A 22,606-nucleotide genomic window follows, 5' to 3' on the forward strand; every position below is an offset into this window, starting at 1 on the left:
GCTTTTCGGCCACAGACTGCATTGAGATTGAGGCATCACATACTGTGCTCCTTTCTGTTCCTGCTTTTAGCGACAAAATCAGCACACTCCCAAAAGATTTATGCATCCTGTCACCCTGCTTTGCCAAAGTCCTCAAATAAAACGAACAGGCCAGCATTTTCTAACTCGCTTTGAATATGCATAACTGAATATGATGAGACTCTATAGGCTTCTGAATGGATGCAGAAGTCCCATTCAGTTTACCTTGTCACATTGTTGTGACCTTTTGCAAAAGATTTGTTTGTTAGTAAGACGCTGAATGCTAACACTTCAGGTTTTTTTTTCCTTTTTCTTTTTTCAGGCCAGCGTGTGATTGCTTTGTGTGTATTTGCATAAATGTGACAATAGGCCTGTGACTTTCTTTGCATATTTTCCATAACTTACAGTTATTCTTTACTCATTCATTGTAACAACACTTAGCTTGACCCGCTGTCCTTTCTGCTCTCATAGGACTCAGTGTGAATGAATGGAAATAATATTTCATTATGTTGTTATTTCTCATCTATTCTTCTTTTTTTTTTTTAATTTGGCTTATTTCTACGTGTTTAATTACCTTGGTGATATGTTTTCATGTCATCTGTTGTGTCACTGTAGAGTCAGTATAAAAATGCTGACATAAAGTTGCACACTAATGATGTTACACGTCAATAAACATCTTATTGATACTATAAAAATACATAAATGGCAACATAAGTATTATCAGCACATGATTTTTCAATTTTATCATTTTATTTCTTCAGTGGAAGTCACGAGCACATGACTTCCACATCTTGCAACACCATTTTTTATATTCCATTTCATGCGTGATTATGATATGAGGTTTCTGTCCTAATTGAACATTTGTCTAGACGCGGCTGAAAGATAAAGGCGCAGCAGATAGATGAAACACCACAATACAGAAGCTTCAGTTAGTGTTGCTCAACTGTAAAGCGGCTCTGCCTTAGACTCTGAAGTACGAAAAACTGCAATTGCATAAAGGGGAAAGCTAAAAACCGAAGATTTAAATAATAAATTGGCTCTTTGAGGAAGGGAGTTTTGTGTGCGCGCTGTGATAAACTCGATGCGAAGACATTTAGATACATATGAAGAGATATTTTCACGTGACGGCAATCGAGTAAGATGTCAAAATAAAAATGCTGCAACTGTTTCTGTAACTATATCAACCTAATATTACTCAGATGCTGAAAAGCTCTAATCAACCTTTTCCGAACCGTGAAATTAAGTCAACTTTATGCTGAAGAACCACCTCAGCTCAGGAAACCTCTTTAAAGACGGTCGATATGATTGCTGTTTTGTGGACGAGCGGAGCCGATGGCTCTGGCTGAGGTTCCGCAATTGTCTGAACTTCACAAGTAAGCCACATCCTGAAAGTTTATGTCAAAGTCTGAGACAAGACTTTAAGCAGTTGTTGTTCCTGTGTGTTAATAAAAAGTAGCTCGGGCCTATGAGAGGCACAGCAAGTGACCTTTACGAGAAAAGAGAGGTTGAAAAGCCTGGATTATGGAATGGAAATTAAAGGATTAGTAAGTGAGCTGCATCTTGTTTTTTTTTATTTTTGAAATATTTAGTTCTGATTTATTTAACTGTGTACTCACAAATTATTTGATTAATTAAAATTAGTTGTGTTTCTTTGGGGTTTTTTCCCCCTTTCTTGAAGAACACTCTTCAAGAAAGCAATTTCCTACTACTTTCATATACTATGTATAATTATGCATGCTATTGCTGGTATATTTAAGATAGGCGAACACAGACTTGCAATAAATTGCCGCAGTGTGCTGCAGATTCACTGTGGTCATGCATGCAGGCAGCAGGCACACTCATTGCTCACTTTAAAGCAGAAGGTACAGTGTTGCATGGTTTAGAGTCTTTATCTAAAGTGCATTACTTCTCTGGAAGTTAATTACAGCTCCTCCTTCAAGCATCTGTTCTGCAATCGATCCCATTAAACTGCGTGAAAAAGCTCTCTAAGTGGTTGAGAATAAGGTAGCTCGAATTATGATTTGTCATTGTCCAGAAAGGAAACACACATGTTTCATTCTTGTTTTTTTCCAGAAAAGAATTGTGTAAAAACCTTCTTATCACAAAGACTTGATCTTATCAGGCTGCCCATGTGGGTGTTGGCCTGGAAATGTCAACTTACTTTTCTTTCCCGTGCTCTCAATCTGTTTGATTTTCCCTGTTTCCTATTTGTCTCTCCACCCTGTCACATCACACATAGAAATGCGTTTGTAGGTGTCATTTTCAGAGGCAACAAAGTCAGGCTCATTTGATTATTTTACCAGCAGGCCGACGCTGAACAACCAGACTTGTCAATTGCCTTCATTTCTACGTCACGCATTTTGAAAAGCCACTGTGATGATAACAAGTGGAAACAGCCTCTGGATTCTGTTAAAGTGGGCTCTGCTGTTCTAACGGCACTCTGGATGATATAAGGGAGGGAACCCTGATGACGCACACATACACGTGTGCGCATGGACGAACGCACATAGCCCTGCTAAATGAGAAAAGCACTGAGGCTTGAAGATGCCCTCCTTCATTCTCTCTCTTACTCTGCCCTTCATCATTTACCTGGTACATTCCAGTACATCATCCCCTTCCTCTCTTCCTCATCCCTGTCTTCCATCACTACTTCTCTGCACTCTTCAGCAAAGTGTAATTCATCATCATGTCTTGTAGTTCAGATAAAGGCCGACTCTAATGATTTGTTAAGCATTTGTCCTTGACTCATCTCCCTTTAATCAAACTTGCGTTACGAAGTTTCTCAGTCAACTTCTTTTCTATGAAGTTGGTTGTTTTCAAGGCTGTTTTTGCTTCTTTTTTTTTTAAGAAAAGTCCTTTCTGTGACTATGAATCCTTTTTTTCCTCTCTCTTCTTGAACAAGGTCATCCAAAGTCTTACAGAAAGGATGTTTGGCATTGATGAGCCTGATTGAAAGGGTTCAGGTAAACTTATAGCTTTGCATGAGTGTTAACAACGATGTCTGGCTCATCTGTTATGCATAAACTACTCTTGGTGTTCCTTTTCATGGCAAGTTAGTCAGTTAACAAGATTCTTTAATGGAAAATCGACTTCATTACGCAAGATGGACTTTGTGCTGAGACACAGCCTTGCACACAATCATCAGGTACAATAAAAAAATGATCTATTAGCAAGGCTTATCCACACAGGCCCACGCAGACACAAGTAAACACGCAAAAGCGCACCATCATTCACGTCTTATCAAGTCCCAGTCATGCAGTTGTTTATGCAGCAGGTTAATTGAGCCTCTCCAGAAGGTTTTAATGCAAATTAAAATGCCCCCCTATTCTTTGTAGTAGCTAACAGACGCTGTTATGATTGCATGTGCAGACCCAAGGGGAAGGTGTGGTTTGTGTGTGTGTGTTTGTGTCAACCGGGTATCCTCTTATCTGAGTTTGTCATCAGCAGTAACAGATGCAGATTGCAGTTTCAGTTTAGGTGCGTTAGAGATCTGATGAGCATATAAACAGACACACACACAAACAGAGACACTAGGAGATGTGGTTTGCAGCCTGCCTCTGTTCTAAAAGGGGGCTCTAAATCTTTGGATTTTGTCATACACATGGGAATCTCTGTTACCCTCTCCCTCTTCTTGATTTGCAACTATATAGCTGATCTCATTGCTCGGTTTTCATAGGATGGTGTTACACAAAAGTGTTCAAGGTCCAGTTTTGCCAAGAAAAAGAAGCGGTGAAAAACACCTAAATGTTTTTGGAAGTTCAGCATATGTTACCTGAAAATTAATATTAAATTTATATTAGAGGCCTCTGTCTGCCTAATGCCACAAAAAAGTTTTTTATGTACATGCACTGCAGCCTTGAACTTTTGTAGGCATTACCCGATGGAGGTGCAGGTGAGAAACCAAATGTGCATTGCAGTCACAGTACGCATTAAACACTATTTAACCTGTGTGATTCCAGCAAGTCCACGTGATGTCTGATTGTGCCCATGTGGAAATAATCCATTCGACCAGTGAATTCATATCGAATGATTAGGCATTCTGTGCCTAAGTGCACTACTAACTTTGCAATCAATTTGAGAAGTGATTAACTAAAGTAAATGTAGTGATTCATCAAAATTACAACATTATGCATGTGTTTCACTGGCACATTGTGTTACCTAATGCAAGTTTTTTTTTATGATAAAGGATCAACTGATCATTTAAAAAAATGCAAGCCTGTTCTAAACTGTAAGGATGTGACAATTAGGCATCTAGATCTGATCTATTGTACAATAGAACAATAGTTTGATAAGGGCTGTATTTCCCCAAAAGAGAAAAATCACATTTGACGTTCAGAGATGAAGAAGTAATGAGATATTTTCAAAGTAAGCACTGCTCAGAAAGAGATACTTGATTAAAATGGAAATCTAAGGCTAACTTTTAACGCCTTAAGTTCAATTTAGAGTTTAAAGTGTTTTTTAGATGTGCATCTAATCGATATAGGATGTGTTGCTGAAGTTGTGTTTTTTCCATATTGTAAAACCTCTTGAAAACAGGTTTGTTATAGCTTATTAAAAATTGCATGAAAATACGGGCAGTCTTAGTGCAGTTTAGTTCATGCTACACTGGTTAGTTTTCATTATTGTTGAGAAGTAATGCGACATGTTGGAATGATGTAGAGCAGACTGTGGTGTCCATGGTCGGCCTCATGAAATCACATCTATTTCTTTAAACAAGGGATCCATCCATCTTTTCTGGTCCTTTTATCCAATTCAGGGCGCGGGGTGGGGTGGAGCTAGAGCCTATCCCAGTTATCTTAGGACAAGAGGTGGGGTACACCCTGGACAGGTCACAAATATGATGCAGTTAACAAGGGATTTCAGAAAAAACTTCTTTTTCTATGGTGAGTATAAGCTTCTGTATATTTACAAGCATATTCTGCTAAAATCATAAATAATTTCTGAATTAATCATTCATCAATAACTGTTATTTAAAACTTTTCAAATTATTTTTAGTGACATATTAGATGTGCTTTCTTTCAAAAACAATGTTGTTTCTAACTTTTTGGTAGTTTAGGTCAAAGCTGAATCAGAATTTCAATTTCCTTATCATTCAACTTCTTTCTCCCTTTTCAACAATCTTGCCCGACCTGAAGGGTTATCATGTGTTGTAGCTGTTTCCCTCCCTGTTGATCTATACGAATGACAAAACAGAATACAAAAAAAAAAAAAGGCTTAACTTGAAGCAGATGCCCCTCAGATGCTTGAGCCATCCATCTATTCACTTCATCCCCTCTGTCATCCATTCATGTCTGCTATTGGCCTAGTCGCCATGGTTACTCTGCCCTCGGCGTCACTAAGCCCCGATTGTGACTTGTGCTGCCAGGAGGAGAATGATAATGCATATAAACACAAGAGCAGACTCACACAAACGTATACTTTCGTAAATCGTAATGGGTGTGCTCATTGGGATTTTCATTCATATAGCAGTTGGGTTTAAAGACACACACACAGAGAAAGTGACAGTCTGTTTCTCTCTTTCTATCACATTCAGACATGGTCATGGTAATACACAGGGATGCTCTGACAGAAAGTCAGCTCCATTAATCATCCAGTCTGTGTGTGCACTCTGATACGTCTGTGTGTTCTGAAAGGTCTCTGATATTAGAGTCTTAAGCTACATAACCTTTAAAGGCCATCATCGTATATTACCTCTAAAATAAACATAGTATAATCCATTTCATGCTGCATCGGTGATAAGTAGAAGACATTTCTGGCATCAGATTCCAAACTGAAGTAGAGTGTGAACAGGAGTGCTCCATTTGTGAAGATGGAGGCTGGCAAGTGTTACCTGGAAGCATCATCTAAAAAGATGTTTCCTATGTGAATGGCCTTGCCTCTGAAACTACCTCTTGTCTTGCAAAGAGGATGCTGGGAGACGGAGACTGCAAAAACGCAGTTGCCATAGTTTCACACTTCTGCCTCTGAGGGTCGATTAAGGAAAACGTTCCGACCATTTCCACTCATCCTTTATAGTTCTCATCAATATGGATGCTGATTGTGTCGTCTCCATGCTCTGCCCTTTTGCACCTCTCTCTCTCTGTCAAGTTAACAAAAACTATCCTTTTTTTCTGTCGGTTTATCTTTTCAAGTTAAAGTCTTGTATTGGTGTCCCTCTGTTCCTGCATTTAAATACCTACAATACATACAATACAAAAAAGCTTTGATGTCTGTCTGTATGTGAATTTTGGGGGTTTATTTGGCATTTGGTTGAGCGGATTTCTAAAGGGGAAAAACCTGGGACTAAGCAGGAAGTGCAGATTGAGTAGCACTTGAAGTTGCTATTTTAGATGTTGTGGAAATGTTTGTGTGATGACACACAAATTATAGATGAGTGACAAAATGCTCAGGAGATGTTGAGGTTTGGTGTTTCTGGCTTGTACTCTTTATTTATTTATTTATTTTTTATATATATTTGCAACCAGGTCTAGAGTGCTACACATTTCCACCGCAGCCATGCAGCTTAGGTTTAACATCGATGACCTCATTGTGTATATTCACTCTTCCGTCTCTCATTTATCCTTCTATCCCGCCCCTTTGTTCTCTCTAAATCATTTCTGCCATTTCTTTTCGTTCTTTTCTTAATGTATTTATTGACCAAAGCTCCCACTGTGGATATTACACAAGGCCCTTTTAACCCGATGTCAACTGGCCCATTGAACTGCCAATCATCTGACGGCTATCCATGCTGCTGCTATAAATATTACATATGCCATGACAGGATTTCCTGCAGTATCTGTGCTAATCCTATACTCCTGCTGGGACATTTCCTCTGGCCTCTACTCTCCACTTGTTCATGTGATTAGTTGTTTTAAAAGTCTATAGAATGCTTCTCCTTTTTTTTACACATTTGCTGTTCTGTTGTTACAAAAACTGCATCCAATCAGGAAGTAACGTGGCAACCAGAAACCACAAAAAGGGAAAGACATTCAGCAACTTCATTTGAGCTGAGTTGCTGATGAGCAATTGAAGAGACTACCAGTGAGATTGCAGGATACTATTGACTGACATATAACCTGGTAGTAAATACATTATAGGGTTACCTAGGCAACAGGAGGCTGGAATGTCCACAAGAGACTGATCGTCAGCTTCAAAACAACGCGTGATAAGCAAATCGCCTTCAGTGTGGATGCAAATTTAATGATGCCATGTTGTGTATTGTACTCTGAATTTGGTTCTTAATTACAAATCTCTCTCGAGAAAATAAACAAATAAATACATAGCTTAAATAAGTGCTTTAATTTGGCAAACATTCCCTTTGTAGTAGGCTTCCTGGGCTGCGCTGTGATTTTCTTGTGTTTTCATCATGCACTGGATCTTGTCCACTTTATCAAAACTGCAACCCTTCAACTTCCTTTTGAGGAAGAGGGTGAAGTCACAGTGAACCAGATCTTGCAGTGGTGACCAAATAACTGTGTTTGCAATGGATGTTGTGCAGTCGAATTTTATGTGGACAGACTAACACTCGGGGACGATTCACAGTGCAAAATCCAGTGGACACCAGAGAACAGATTCTTCTGGTAGCACCAATGATCTGATCTACTGCCTTTAGGACTGCACACTTTTGACTCTTTAACTAAGATCTGCTCTAGAGACATAACTCTCATCACTAATGATGATGCTGTGAAAGTTTGATTAGTTTGCAGAAATTAATGTTCAGTCATGCAAAGTTTAAGACGCGTGCAAGTGGTCAGAATGGGCAGGACTTCACAGAGTTGCTGTTTTTTAAAATTATTATTATCATTTTTAATGAAGGGAGCTGCAGAACATCATTGCACTGTGTAAAAGTGTAAAAAGACAGTAACAATTTTCCAACTCCACAGTTAGGGTCATCGCTAATTAATCATCTCAGCTGTGCATTGCAAATATTTCCCCATAGTTGTTATTAAAGGTTTTTATCAACTTATCCTCACATACATACTTTCAAAATTGGTTTAAAGATTTTTTTAAACTTCCTTAGAAAGCTTGGCTTAGCTAACACACAAGTAGTGTCCCTGCAGTTAGTTATAGTTAGTAAAGCAGTGCCTTCACTTGTCCGTCCTAGCTGTCACTTAATCCTCCTGAAGTGGCTCTGTCACATAATCCTTCTCCCATTTCTGTGTTTACAATGTGCGTCTCTAAAACATAATGTTAATGCTTTAAAAAGCAACATGATGACAACTGAATAGTTGTGTAACGTGCACTTCAGAGTATGAATTCAGTGTCATCTTCAGGGCACTGACTTACCTAAAAACCTGATGTATTTTGGGTGTGGGAACAGATGGCTCAGTCTGCTAAGGGATGGATATTAACCCCGGAAGTCCCCTTCATCAGCAAAACAAATGTCAAAGCATGATATGTGTTGCGAAACACCCGATGGCTTTGTCATGCTTTCTTTTTTCTTTTTTTTTAAAAAGCACTGCTGTACTGAAGAGGTCCTATGCAGTACAGATTTACTTATTGATTATTTTTAAAGTGACAATTTTAATTAAGAATAAATTATCCTTCTAAGATTATTTCCCCTATCGATTTTTTCAGTGCTGGACTGTGGATGAAGGCTTGATCCTCCACCTTTCTGCTGGACAAAGGCAGAGATATTCATGTTAAGCGTTGAGGGCTTAAGGCTGTTTACCTTATGTTGTCATTAAGCCTTTAAGTTCAACCTAGGAGACTAAACTAATCTTTTCTCCAGTGGTATCCTATGATGTAGTGCCTGCCCCGGGCTCAGCTCGTATTAAAGCATCACGATGGGATGACTAAGGATTTCACTGGAACCAGGTGAACGTCCATCTTCCAACCTTCCTTCACCCTCTTCCCTTTTTTTTTGTACCAGCCTGTCAGTCTTGCCTGTTAGCAGGTGTTGGTGGAGGTCATAGAGAACAAATGGGACATGGGAGAGGACAAAATGAAGGAGAGCAGATGGAGAGGCTTAAAAATGTGAAAAGGTGTGCTGAAGGAACAGCCTGTCCATCAAAGGTGTTAAATTGACTTTGAAAGGAACTAGTTGAATGAATTCCCTGCCCTCCAAAATATAGTACCGTTCTTTGGTGCCCACCTTTAGATATTAAACAGGAGAAGGAAGATGCTCCGGCTGATTTAAAAACAGAGAGCCACTTTCTAGCCCGAGTTCATGGTGTGATCATCGGATACAAAACTTTTAGACCTCCTGCATTGAAATCCTGCATGAGTGCATATGCATAGTTACAGTGTAGAGCTCTAAATACCTCACTTTAAACAGTGTTTATACATTTGTTTTCTTTCTCAAAACATGCCAGGCTATTGAACATCTGTAATTTTTGTGCGAAACAGTTGATAAAAAGAAAACCACTTTTAAAAGTGGTTAATATTTCATTTATTAATGATATGTAATTCTCTTCAAGGCTATGGGCATGAAAACCAGTAATTAGTATAAAACAGTTGGGATTTGATGAAAAGGGAGCCATATTTCATAATTTTCGTATCATTTATCATTCTCAACACAAAAGTGCTGCTTAGCATTTAGGCAAGAGCCCTTTTATGGGAAAAATGTGGAAGCAAAAATGAGTTTTATGTAATCATTTGTGAAACCTAATATATCTGTTTGCAAGTCATGGGAACTTGCTTATGAGGGTTAAAATTCGGGTCCAGATGATAGTCAGAACAGACAGTATGTGTCGAGCTTAAGGGGCTTAAGTGGTTGTGATTTTAGATTGTGGCTTGAATTCTGATCTTTTAAGTTTTCCTCCTTAAATAAGCAATAAACGATGAAGCGAGTGCAAAAAATGTCTTCTCATTAATGACCCGTAGAGGGTTGTACACTAATATTTGAACTGAATGGTTAGTTAATCACGTGCAACTGATGGGAGTATTTGCCAATATTACTAAAACATGTGAGTTTTAAATGAAACTAGTTCTACGTTCACATACATATTACTCAGGTTTAAGTATCAGTGTTTGACAATTTTTAGACATTTTTATACATTAAAAGTTGATTTAACCTCAATCAACTGATTATGCAGCTGCAGATTTTAATGAGGGTGCAACATTTCACTACAAGGACTTTTATTAGGCATTAACAAAATAAGCAGTTCCTGCTTATAACCTTAAAGCATTTTTATTAGAAATGCCTAAAAATATGGTCCATGCTGCCTACAGTCTCTTTTTGTCTTCAGTTCTTATATAATCTCAGACTCTTTCGTCATTGTGAGGGTACCGCTGCAGTGTGTTTTTTTTTTTTTTTTTTTTTTTTTAACCCCTCTGAGTGTGTTTGCTCTTGCAGGCAAAGTCTAGTGTGGGTATTTGTTTTTACAGATGAATGTTTAGACTGCTCCGTCTCCCTCTCTGGACCTTCCCGCTTTCACTCGTCATCCTCTGTCTGAGCAGTCGGAGCTGTCTTGCAGTTGAAAACGTACAGGTGCTTGCGCTTCATTTTCCAGGAAGGAGCAGAAGCTACAGTGCAAGACACAAACACTAGGAGAGCAACAGCCTAAATTAACTCCTTCTTTTAGGCTCATGCACCATTTGACTAGTGACTTCTCTTTTCCTCTTGACTCTTCCTCTTGTCTTATTTTTTTGTAATGATTCTCTCCTCTGAACTCTGCCATCATTTCGAGCTTTGGTGCGTTGCTTTGACGCAAGACGTGACTGTTGTAGGGTTTAAACTCGTTTGACCTCTGCTGCTGTGAATGGACAGTGTTTGGACAGCACTCCAGCCTATCATCTCCCACATGCTCCCTTTCTGTCCCACTTTGTCTCCCTTACTGTAATTGGTGTCGGAGCCAACACTGGGATTTGGATGAGGCATGAGCTAACAATGTGAGCATGCCCTTACTTGGCTAAAGCTCCTATCTTATGACATCCTTCTTTGGAACACCTACCAGTGGACTGGCTGCAGACCTGCACTGGCCCCTTGTGTTAATCAAAGGGCATTACACCATATCCGTCTCTCACAGTTGACGCATCTGTTCTCCAGCAGTCTGAAAAGGTGATCAAATGTTGCATAAGCGGACTCAGAGAAGCATTTGTGTTAGCTCGTTTAAGCTTCGATTCGACCAAAGATTATCATGACTGTAGGATTCTCTTATTGTTAAACTTTTACTGTGCCCTTTTTCAGGCTTCGTTAGACTTTTAGTCAGATGATGTGTCAACGGAAATTGAAAACCTCGCATGATTGCTATCTTGAATCTCAAACTGAAGAAAAAGCATGAAGTCAGTTTCCCCACTTTGTGCCTAAAATGACACAAAAGATTCAAGTTCTTCTCATTGTTTCCGTAAACTTGTCCTTGAAGCTCTTGTATAGACTTCTGATTCATTTTCCCATTGAGAAAGAGCTATTTCCTGCTTGAGTTGAGCCTTTTCCTTCTACGCTGTCCACAGCTAATCGGTCCCCTGCTCATATGCATTTTTTATAACTTTACTTCCCATTTTGCTTAGCATACAGGAAGGTTGTATCGGTTGCGGTATTGCATACAGAGTTGTTGGCTAACTGACACAGGCTGACATAGAAGCAAGTGTCTAAGTGTGACTGTCACAGAGGTTCACTGACACCCAGTGACAGCATCAGTGACATGGAAGTATCTGGACACAGACATGTGGAGGTTCTTATTCCGCACCAAAACCCGCATGGCAGAGGCAAGTAGATGCTTTTATTTCATGTGTGCGTGTTATGAACCTCCGCTTGTTACAAAGTGGGCAGCTGCGTGTGAGTGTGGTCAGGTGAAGAATGTGCTGGGGACTTGCCGAAAGCTTTAGGGAGTGCTTGGCGCGTGTGTGTGTGTGTGTGTTGCGTGATATTTTGGGAGGGATGAAGGGGTTTCCTCTGTGAGGGTGGATGTGAGAGTTTTCATCTTCCCAGCTGTGAATTGACGGGAAACAAAGGAGGATGTGGATGGAGGATCTTCCACCTCCTCCAACCTCAAAAATCATAAAAAATGTTATTTTCAATGCTAGGGTTAATGCTTCACTGAAGATTCTGCCTTTTCACTCAACCGGTGTAGCAAATTTAAAAGTTAGATGCTCAGTTTTTCCATCTTTGCGTTTTGGCCAAGTCATGGTATTAATGCAATCAAACTGAAACTGATCTGCAAAACCACAAAAAATATGTGTGAGGCCATGAAGTGTGAATACTCTTTTTCTTTTTCATTTTTTTAATCTCCCACACACCATGTGACTTCATTTCAAAAGACAGCTGTTCCTGAGTACTCTAGATTCCGGATAACACGAGAACCTTTATAAATAGTTAGTCATAACGCTGAATTTCAGCTTCTTCTCTGCAACAGCTGTCATGCTTGTAAACTCAGCTCTCCTGTGTAGTTGGTTATCTAGTTATCGAGCAGGAAGGATGTGAGATCAGTTCAAGAAAAGAGGAAGTGAGAAGTAGGAGGGAAGAGAAGTTTCCTGTCACTAATGTGGCCCTATTCTACCCTCTTCTCTGTGCGTGTGCGTGCGTGCGTGCGTGTGTTAATGAAGTGTACCTGCAGCAAGCCTGTATGAAGAGGTACAAATGTACCTGTTGCAAAACCCGTCATGTTTTACGTAACTCATGTTAACTGCTCCATTCAAACACTTCCTAGAACGAGTCTCATATCACCTGGATAGAGAGGGACTATGCCACTATTAGAGCCCAGGTAAGCTCTCACCACCTGTGTACTGTTGCTTTTAAATCCGTTCATTCTGCAGCTCCTCCCTCGCTAAACAAACATTACATTCTGCTTCATCCATGTCACATTGTATTTCCTTTTTCTTTTTTTTCTCGTCTCCCCACACTCTGGAAAATGTACTCTCCCATCACAAAATTGTTAAGCAAATAACCTTTTCTGAGCACAGGCTGCAGTGCAGGTTCGCTGCCAGCCAAGTAACGCTGCTCTTTGGTCAAGAGGAGTTGACTCATGCTCTATATACAGGCGCGTAATGGCGTATTCTCTCAGGTTAAAGAAGTGTTTGCTGTATAAAAGGCAATAAAGTGAGCAATGGAGGAAAGTAAGAGGATCTCAAGACCACTTTACGAGCAGCGAGAGCTGTGTTAGGAGACAGGATGAGCAGGAACAGGACTGTTAAGAGGGGGAAGAGAGCAACATGCCTGGCCACAGACAGGAAAATCTCTGTCATCCAGAGGCAGTGAGTTGTCTGAATCCTCTCTGGTGTGTTGACACCGAGAGGGGACACATCATCCTCTCTCTGCCATCCTCCTCCACGCTGGCCTCTGTGTTGAATTATGGGTAAAGGGAAGTGGCACAGAGTTGGGTTCTTGAGTCTGTAAAATTACTGATAATGCAAGCAAATTTATTCAAGAAAGCATTTAATTGGCATTTTCTTTTTACTTTTTCTCCACCTCTATCTCTTTTTTGTGCTTCTTTTGAGTTTCAGTGTACTCCTGTTGCTCGCTTGCTCTCTCTCTCTCTCTTTCTCTCTCTCACTCTCTCTCTCTTTCAGCCGCACACATGTGTGTGTGTGTGTGAGAGAGAGAGAGTGTGACAAGAAGTTGGGTGCAGGACTGTGAGAATATAGCAGGCTCTTCCTTCCTGCTCGCTTCGGTTCCAGTTCATTTCAGCTGCAGTCATTCACCGAAGGCACACCGGTCTAATCAGACAGACACAGAGGCAGGGAGCGAGCAAGGACCGGAGATAGAATGGAAGAGAACATGAAGATGAAGCACTGAAGGAAATTTAGCAGAAGGCCTCTGCAGTCGACTAAAGAGCAGAGGCTGAGAGACTTTTCAATATTTATCTGCAGTCCACACAACGAATCCTAACATGAAAGCACAAACGATCTTAAAGTGTGCTCTCGGTGAGATGAGGTGAGATTTGAGATGATTATATGAGAGGTAGAAGAGTGTGTACCTTGTTATGGATGAAGGTAGGATGATACAACACTCTGGGAAATGCTGAGATGGAGAAGGACAAGAGAAAGTTCAACCTGACTCGCATGCTGTCCATCTACTTGTTCAAAAAGAACAAATCCTTGACTGGCAGCCCTGCTCACTGTAACACCTACAGACCCACGGCGGCAACGGACAACGACACTGGCACTTTACCTCCGCCGCAGAACCACTGGACGGTAAAGTGACACCTCCTGATATTGACATCTCGATCAGCTTTGAGTAGTTAAGTCGTCGACAGAGCGTTCAGTGGCGTCGTCTTAATAAAACTGAGTTTTAAGAAAATGAGGAGAAAAGAGGGATTCATCAGCTCAGCAAAGTGCAAACGAGGTTTTGTATTCGCTCTTGTCGCGGTTGTTCAGAAAACAAGGTGCAACTGAGAGCCTGCTGTGTTCAGCCAACTCTGGTTTCCTGTTGTCAAATTAAGTCCCGGGCTGTAGTGGTCTGTGGTGATGGCGGTGGCTGTTGTTTTGTAGAAACTTTTAAAAAGCTGAAAGAAGAGACTGCTGAAAATATGTCTTTCATCACTTCTTTGAAATATTGATTATGCAACGGTCAGCTGATTGCACTTTATTTTTTGTTTGGTTGTTTTTTTTAAATAACTTGTAATTGCCAAGTGTAACTTTATTCAGTATCCATGGTAATAGTGTAAACCTGAACATGCCTATAAAGGAGAAATTAGGAGCAGGACAGCCCAGATGTTCTGCTTTCTGATCCCTGAGATTTGGATTTCATAGGCAGAAGTAGGGGAAAAGTCTTTCCCCTGAAACTGCACTGGTGAATCTAAAATTCTCCCAGCAGGGTACCTACTGTACTTTGCTTCATCACAGGGCCCGAGGTGTGAAATTCAAGGAAGATTATCAAGGGAGGGGAACACTCTTGAAAGAGAATTCTCTGCATCGTTGTTATTGTTGTTGAGTTTTGGGTGAGGCTGACACCAGGTCAGCTGCGCGTGTTCATGTGGTGGAGCTATGAGCGGTGTCAGCTGGGATCCACCCAGTTGTGAGAGTGCGCTTGCTGTGAACTTGCTTTTACACAGATCTACTTCCACTGAACATTTACACCACCAGTTCCCGTATGCTAAAAGCAAATAAACGCATCGATAAGCAACTGTTTGTGCTCACGTGCACATCTCACTTCTTACCATGCTTCCTCTTTTTTTGAAATGTTTTATATTGATGTGGTGCTATTTACAGCAGGAGGCACCTCCACAGGAGAACTTATCTTTGCATAAGCAAGCGGCTTGTGAAATTTTTTTTTTTTTTTTTTTTTTTGCAGCTGTGCAGTATTGCTGTCGTTCTGTGATCATTGACTGCTTTCCCTCCGTCTGTTTTCTTTTCACTCTTTAGGAAGATGGCGACATCAAAGAGATCAACATCACCCATGTGGTCAAGGAGGGCTCAGAGAAAGCTGATGCCTCTCAGTTTGAACTGCTCAAAGTCCTGGGACAGGGATCCTTTGGCAAGGTAATTTGCTTTTACTCTTTCGGTTTCTTTCTATTTTGACTACATGTCTATTTTTCTCTTCCTCCTTTGCTACTCTTCCTCCCCAACCTACAAAAATCGTTGCATCTTTAACAGTGTTTTTGGTGTTTGTTATATTTTTGGGGGGAATTTTTTTGAAAAAAAATTATTTTGCAGGTGTTCCTGGTACGAAAGGTGACTCCTCCCGATGCCAACCAGCTCTATGCCATGAAGGTCCTCAAGAAGGCCACACTAAAAGGTACAGCAACGTCGGGCTTGGCTATGGTCGTGAAATTTTAAGAATTGCTACTTTTCTCGGTTTTGGCTTTTGGCTTCATTGACAGGGGAAAAAAAAACAAAGAAAAGTGAGTGAGTTGGGGGTTGTTTTTTTTGTAGAGCTGCACCTTTTACCTTTCCGGTGATGTTGATTTGAAAAGGCCTTGTGTTTGGCAACTTCATTTTTCAAGTGGTTGTTTAGTTTCATATAAAAGGGTGTATGAATTTCCTGTAACACATGCAGTGGTATGTGTGCATAGTAAGACCACCACTGCTTTCAGTGGGTTCCTATGAACAGGTGTTGTGGTCTCACCTTCTGCAAACATCGGGGCATCAGATTTCTTCTCATCGTCTCCCAAAATCACGTGGGTGGTTCTGTGCAGCTTTGCAAATTTAACAGGGACCTGTTACTCTCATTTAAATCTCCGTGTTTTTATTCTTTAACAGCTTTTCATGACTAGCAGGTCAAATTCATCATAATTCGCCTTATTTTGGGTGCAGCTCCTAAGGTCACCCTCTGTCTGAAATTCGCTATTTTACATTCCTTCCCTTTTGCTTGAAGTCAGCTTTTTTCTGATTGGCTGCCCATGGTGAAGTTTTTAAGCAGCAGCTGAGTTAATCTACTGTGCTCAGAGTCGCAGGTGCATGCACAAAATCCCCAAATTTAGGTCATCATTAACATTCAGCACTGACCCCATTATTTAAGTTTGGCTATGCTTTAATTTGAGGATCCTCTCCTATTGCAGCTTAATGAGTCCAAGTTGAATTGTACTCTCATCAGCACCAGCATTTAGTGTGTTGTAGTACTTTTACCATACTCTGTGCTTACGTACAGACACGTTATAAATCTTTAATGAATACTATCACACTAACCCTCGATCATTGGCCTTCAGTCAGAGACCGTGTGAGGACCAAGATGGAGCGAGACATTTTGGCAGACGTCAATCACCCATTTGTTGTCAAACTGCACTATGGTGAGTCAGCCTGATGCTTTTGTTAGACTCTGCTTCCCTTCCCTCTTATTAATGTTATTTGATGTACTGACTTGATTTACTGTTTTATTACTTCAACTTCCGGAAGCTTAACTCATGCTTCCTGATTTACAGTTGAACTAAATGTGAATTTGTGCATCTGTAGCATTCCAGACTGAAGGGAAGCTGTACTTGATCCTGGACTTTCTCAGAGGAGGGGATCTTTTTACTAGACTCTCCAAAGAGGTAAAAAAAAAAGAAAAAAAAAAAAGAAGTGACTACTTAATGTTGTTATGCTGACCTGAGGTCAGGATTTCTTTTTCTCAGTCCTATGTCCACTTATTTATCCTATAAACTGATATGTGCTTACCCATTTATTCTGCATTGTGTCACTCTGCGGTGTTATGCTCTCTTATTGTCTCATTTTCCTTTTCTTTGTGTGTCACATCCTCTCTCTTCTTTGTCTCCTTTACCCCTCAGGTGATGTTCACAGAAGAGGATGTGAAGTTTTACCTAGCAGAACTGGCATTAGGACTGGACCACCTTCATAGCTTGGGTATCATTTACAGGGACCTCAAACCTGAAAAGTAAGAGTGGAAAACCAAGCGTTTTGCATGCCATGCTGCAGGAAATGTATAATGACAAATATATATAAAAATATGCACACAGTGCATCAGTCATAAACGTCTCCAAGCTAGATTAATCCAGAAGAACAGCATGCATTTCAGTGAGTGTGGGAAAAGTGTCTTCCCTGCTGCAGACCTGTAGCCACAACCCCAGACAGCAGTGATGACTTCAAAGTGCAACAATTTCCTCCTGTCATATTTCTATTGCACTCACTGCAAAGTATTTTTTACTTGTTGAACCCTGCACCATTTTCATTAGCTTGTGTTCCCTCACTCTCTGCTGTAATTGGCACATCGGTACTTGTTATGGTACATTGCTGCCACCAGCTGTCGATGCTTGTTCCTCAGCGTGTGCTGTGCACAGCACTCGATCTCATAGTATGCATGTAAGACCCGACACCGCCGCTAATTTAAAGTGCCGGTGATTCATTTATGTATTGCTTTTTAAAATTTTGGTGCTTTTGAATGCTAACATGTTGTATTGAAACTGAAACATGTTTTTATAACTTTGACCACCACATACGGACTGCTATATTAGCCTTCAGTTGTTTTTAAGGGTACCTAATGATCCGACAGCCGAGTATACTTTGACACCAAGACATACTACAACTGAGCAAAGCACACAGCAAAGAAAAGTTTACTTTGTACAATCCAGATGGGTAAAATGTTCAGACTGTGTAAGATTTTAGTTTGTCTTATATGTGACATTGTTTTCTCCTAGCATTCTTCTGGATGAGGAGGGACACATCAAACTCACAGGTGAGCCTCCTTGTTGTTTCTTTTACATCTACCTCTCACTATTCATTTTGCACACACACTTTCCTTTCCTCTACCACATTGACCTTGATTCACAGCAGTGATGGCTTTATCTCACTGATTCGTATCTCCATAACATCCTGTATATGTTCCCCAAGTTAATTATAATACTTTATCTTGAATATCTGTGATAAACCTCTTTAGAATCTCTTATCCTCAACCAGAGGAAACTAATGATAATTAAGAAGTCGCCTTAACAGAGCTCTTGTAGGAAAACTGTTTCATGTTAAAGCTTTTTGTAGCTATTATCGTGCTGCTATATAATGTGTATGATCCGGGTCCTTGGTTAATGTCTTGTGTGTTTTCAGATTTCGGCCTGTGTAAAGAAGCCATTGATCATGAGAAGAAAGCTTATTCCTTCTGTGGCACTGTGGAGTACATGGCACCAGAGGTCGTGAACAGGCAGGGACACACCCACAGCGCCGACTGGTGGTCGTTCGGGGTACTAATGGTAAGGAGGAAAAAAACGTACTGGCTGAGCGTAAATATTACGTAAATAAGTATGCCGATTACATTTTTTGTGTTTTCTCTCCCAGTTTGAGATGCTGACGGGGGCGTTGCCATTTCAAGGGAAGGACCGCAAAGAAACCATGAATCTCATTCTGAAGTGAGTACCACCTGGATTCAAGAACATCACTCATTTTTTCTTTTCTTTTAACTACTTACTCATGTCCATCAGCAAAAGCGTGTGAGTGGACTAGCGCCTATTCCACCTCACTTTGGGTGAGAGATGTGGGCTACACCTTGGACAGGAAGCCAGTAAATTACAGGGCTAACACAGTTAGACAGCTGAGCAGGCACATTCACAACTACATCTGAAGTCAATTTACAATTACCAGCTAAGTAGCTCTCAAACGTTTTGTGGCACGCCCCCCATTTGTAGGCTGAAAAAAAGTTTTTTTTTTTTTTGTTTTTTCTCCCTCGCTCAGGAATCCCTTTTACCAACTTATTTTAATTCAGTTGTTTTCCCAGATTGTCCATGCCCAACCTGCATAGGCGGTCAGGTGGGGTATGACGTCCTAAACAGGCTCTCAGCTTAAGAACTAACCCGGAGAGTAAATTTGCAGGCACATGGAGAACACGGAAAAACTCAATTCAACACAAAAACCTGTTGCCAAATGTACTTATTCCAACATATTCCAACTGCCTCATTCTATATCCGGTGCAATAATTAAAGCTGGAAGCCCTCTTTGTGTGTTTGTGCAGGGCTCGTCTTGGAATGCCTCAGTTCCTGAGTGCAGAGGCCCAATCTTTGCTCAGGGCTTTGTTCAAAAGGAACCCTGCCAACAGACTGGGTTAGTATCAGCTCTGGAACATGACTTTGACAAATGACGGTACACACTCTATCTGATTTCACAGGGAAAGGCTGTGCTTTACATTGGTTTGTAGTTTTCTATTGTGATTGATTCTATTTGATGTTTTGCAGGATCTAATGCCGATGGCGCTGAGGAGATTAAGCGGCACGGTTTCTTCTCAACCATAGACTGGAATGTGAGTTCTGTGTGATTACATATGTGTTTGAATTTATAGCAACCATCACAGGTGGCATTCAGAACTTCAACTGCACAGCGTGAGTTAAGCTTCTTTATTCCTTTTTAGAAACTCTTCCGAAAAGAAGTAAAGCCTCCGTTCAGACCAGCGGTCGCACGTCCGGATGACACTTTCTACTTCGACTCCGAATTCACCTCCCGCACACCTAAAGGTCGAAAATCAAAAATCAATACACATATTTTTTATTTAAAGGAGACACAGCAACATTGGGATGCACTAACATATTTGTGATTAGCTGTGCTTGTCAATAATACCTCAATGTGAAGTTTTTATAGCAGTGCCTTTTTTGTTTTCTAACATTACTGCAATAAACCTGTCTGTTTTTCCGAAGCCTTTATTTTTATTTATTATCCTGCAGACTCCCCTGGTGTGCCCCCCAGTGCTGGAGCTCACCAGCTCTTCAGAGGCTTCAGCTTTGTTGCATCAACTCTGTTAGAGGAGGATGGTTCATCAGAGCCAGTGCAGGCCCCACCACATCCAGTGGTTCAGGTCAGTAGCTATTCACTCTTGGGATAGATGAATACTGGATACTGGAGCCTGTTCTGGCAGGACACAAAGAAAACCGAGAAATTTCCCCTATGACTCCTTTGGCGACAGTGGGAGGGGAAAAAACTCCCTTCTAACAGGAAGAAGCCTCCAACAGAACCGGGCTCAGGGAGGGGCAGCCATCTGCTGCGACTGGTTGGAGGTGATGGGAGGAAGTTAGGTTAACTGGTCATTTAGAGTGTCCAGTCAACTAAGTGCATGTCTTTGGACCCTGGGAGAAAGTCTGAATACCTGGAAAGAACAAACTCATGACATGGGAAGAAATTGCAAACACCACACAGAAATTCCCCGGCTAGATGGTGGTGAGGCAGCCGTGCCAACCACCACACACTGTGCTGCCCGCAACATGATCAACAGTAACTCGACACACTAAAACTGAACAATGGAAGATTATAATAATATTGGCTGGTGTGATGAGTGTGAATTCAAATAGTAGGGTTTGGCACACTTCAGGCCCCTTAGTTATTCTCACATTGTATCCATCTTCTGATGGCTGTTATCAGCAGGAAAACAGACCACATCACAAGGCTCAAATCATCTCAAACTGGTTTTCTGAACATGACAGTGAGTTCACTGTACTCAAATGGCCTCCACTGTCATCAGATCTCAACCCAATAGAGCATCTGTGCACTCAAAAATTTGCAACATGGGTGTGCAGCTGGAAAATGCGCAGCAGCTGTGAGATTAAATCATGTCACTATGAGCTAAAACCACTGACGAATGTTTTCAGTTCCTTGTTGATTCTATGCTATGAAGAACTAAAGCATTTCTGAAAGTAAAAGGGAAGTGAGCCTAGTAATTAGTACCTGATGAAGTAGTCGGTGAATATGCCCATGTACTGTAATCTAAAGGTGTGGACAAAGTTATTTCAGTGTGTTATATTTCTGTCGAGTTCTGACTGCTGATGGCATGAAATAGAGACAGATTCTGTGTGTACGGTGTGCGAAAGGCAGACAGGAACACGATTAGAAAGAAACGACTCGGATGAGGTACACGGCTTCAAATCTTGTGTAATGCCTGGCAAAAGCAGTTTTTCTACTGCGTGTGTGGTAGATTTGAAGAGACACTTTGACAAAGAGGAAGAAATTGACTCCAGAAATAGATTTCAGCCCCTTCCCCAACATCATCAACCTCCCCCCACATGAGCTCTTGTCAGTCCGTCACTCCTCCAACGCTCATCACAATTTCAAATCTTCCTCTGCAGCAACTACACGGGAAAAACGTCCTTTTCAGCGATGGCTACGTACTGAAGGAAGATATAGGGATGGGCTCTTTCTCCGTCTGTAAACGTTGTATCCACAAAGCCACCAACACTGAATACGCTGTCAAGGTATGAACACATAAACACACACACACAGGGAAAAGTTAGCTTGTGGATACAGGACAGCAAAATCTAACAAATATGTTTTTCAATAGTTCTTCAGTAAAAGGAGGAGGAAAATATGCAGCCTTTCAAAAACATGATCCTAATGCCGTTGTTGTGCTTTTGATTTCCAGATGATTGACAAGACTAGCACAGACCCCTCTGAGGAAATAGAGATTCTGCTTAGATACGGACAGCACCCTAACATCATAACACTCAAGGATGTGGGTCTAAACACGCACTCTGTCTGACAACCTTTGTTCGCCTTGGGTGTTGAGTGTAATAAGACTCGCTGATGTTTGTTTGTCTTTCTGTCGCAGGTGTACGACAACGGTAAGCAGGTGTTCATGGTGACGGAGCTGATGCGTGGAGGAGAGCTGCTGGATCGGATCCTCAAGCAGAAGTTCTTTTCGGAGCGAGAGGCCAGCGCTGTGCTGCACACTATCACCAAGACTGCTGAGTACCTCCACTCACAAGGGGTGAGGACCACTAAGACCACTAGGACTTTTAGTCCTGTTTTATATGTATGTTTTGTCTAAGGAGCTTGAAAAGAAAAGCCTTTTGGACTTCTTTGAGTTTCTTGAAGACGTTTCACCTCACCTGAGAAGCTTCTCAGTTCTAAGGTCAAATGGTGGAGAGTCCCAGATTGAAGTCCTAGGGGAGTGTCCCCCGAAGAGGGTCATGAACCCCCCTGTTGATCCTCTACCTAAACGCACGAGCCAAGGTGTGAAAATGGGTGTAGGTCACAATCAGCCAAGGTTTCGGGTGAACCCGCTGTGAAACCTAGCCCCACCCTATCATGTGACTTTGAGGTCAAATGGCATCTATTGAACCTGTTCTTTTATTCTGAAATGGCAAACCTGTGAAGCACACAATGGGTTTTTTAAAATTATTTTCTGGAGCTGTATTTGAGCAATAGTGTTTTATCAAAATAACTGCTGTGAAATGGCTCGGTCTTTTAGAAATATTAGTTAGGGTGCTATTAAAGTTTAGTTATTTGATGTTCATTTTGCTTTTTTAAGAAAACTGTTGAATAGTAGTGCCTTTGAAAACCAGGCTAAAGTCTTTACTTTTCTTTTTCTTTTTACTTTTTATGTTTCCTG

The 22,606-nt window shown here is 41.0% G+C and overlaps 1 protein-coding gene across 3 annotated transcripts in view; it reads left to right on the forward strand.

The window, feature by feature from the left end:
- The window catches only part of rps6ka1 (ribosomal protein S6 kinase a, polypeptide 1), a 45,241-nt gene that overhangs the window by 19,332 nt on the left and 3,303 nt on the right, over positions 1-22,606 (forward strand). The window contains exons 1-17 of one of the 3 annotated variants that reach the window (XM_005925672.3): positions 10,281-11,646; positions 12,588-12,641; positions 15,241-15,357; positions 15,532-15,613; positions 16,524-16,604; positions 16,768-16,847; positions 17,082-17,188; positions 17,949-17,986; positions 18,352-18,494; positions 18,580-18,650; positions 19,250-19,338; positions 19,470-19,534; positions 19,643-19,745; positions 19,953-20,083; positions 21,345-21,470; positions 21,638-21,727; positions 21,824-21,982. In XM_005925672.3, the coding sequence (XP_005925734.1) occupies positions 11,605-11,646; positions 12,588-12,641; positions 15,241-15,357; positions 15,532-15,613; positions 16,524-16,604; positions 16,768-16,847; positions 17,082-17,188; positions 17,949-17,986; positions 18,352-18,494; positions 18,580-18,650; positions 19,250-19,338; positions 19,470-19,534; positions 19,643-19,745; positions 19,953-20,083; positions 21,345-21,470; positions 21,638-21,727; positions 21,824-21,982 (1,578 nt within the window). In that variant the 5' untranslated portion in view covers positions 10,281-11,604. Of the gene's footprint in view, positions 1-10,280; positions 11,647-12,587; positions 12,642-12,667; positions 14,071-15,240; positions 15,358-15,531; positions 15,614-16,523; positions 16,605-16,767; positions 16,848-17,081; positions 17,189-17,948; positions 17,987-18,351; positions 18,495-18,579; positions 18,651-19,249; positions 19,339-19,469; positions 19,535-19,642; positions 19,746-19,952; positions 20,084-21,344; positions 21,471-21,637; positions 21,728-21,823; positions 21,983-22,606 lie in introns of those variants that run through there. The other 2 variants (XM_005925670.3, XM_005925671.3) reach the window with 2 other exon arrangements.

This window comes from Haplochromis burtoni, unplaced genomic scaffold (genome assembly GCF_018398535.1).
Source record: "Haplochromis burtoni strain Fernald_Lab_line unplaced genomic scaffold, NCSU_Asbu1 Contig_86, whole genome shotgun sequence".
In the NCBI taxonomy this organism is placed as follows: Eukaryota; Metazoa; Chordata; class Actinopteri; order Cichliformes; family Cichlidae; genus Haplochromis; species Haplochromis burtoni.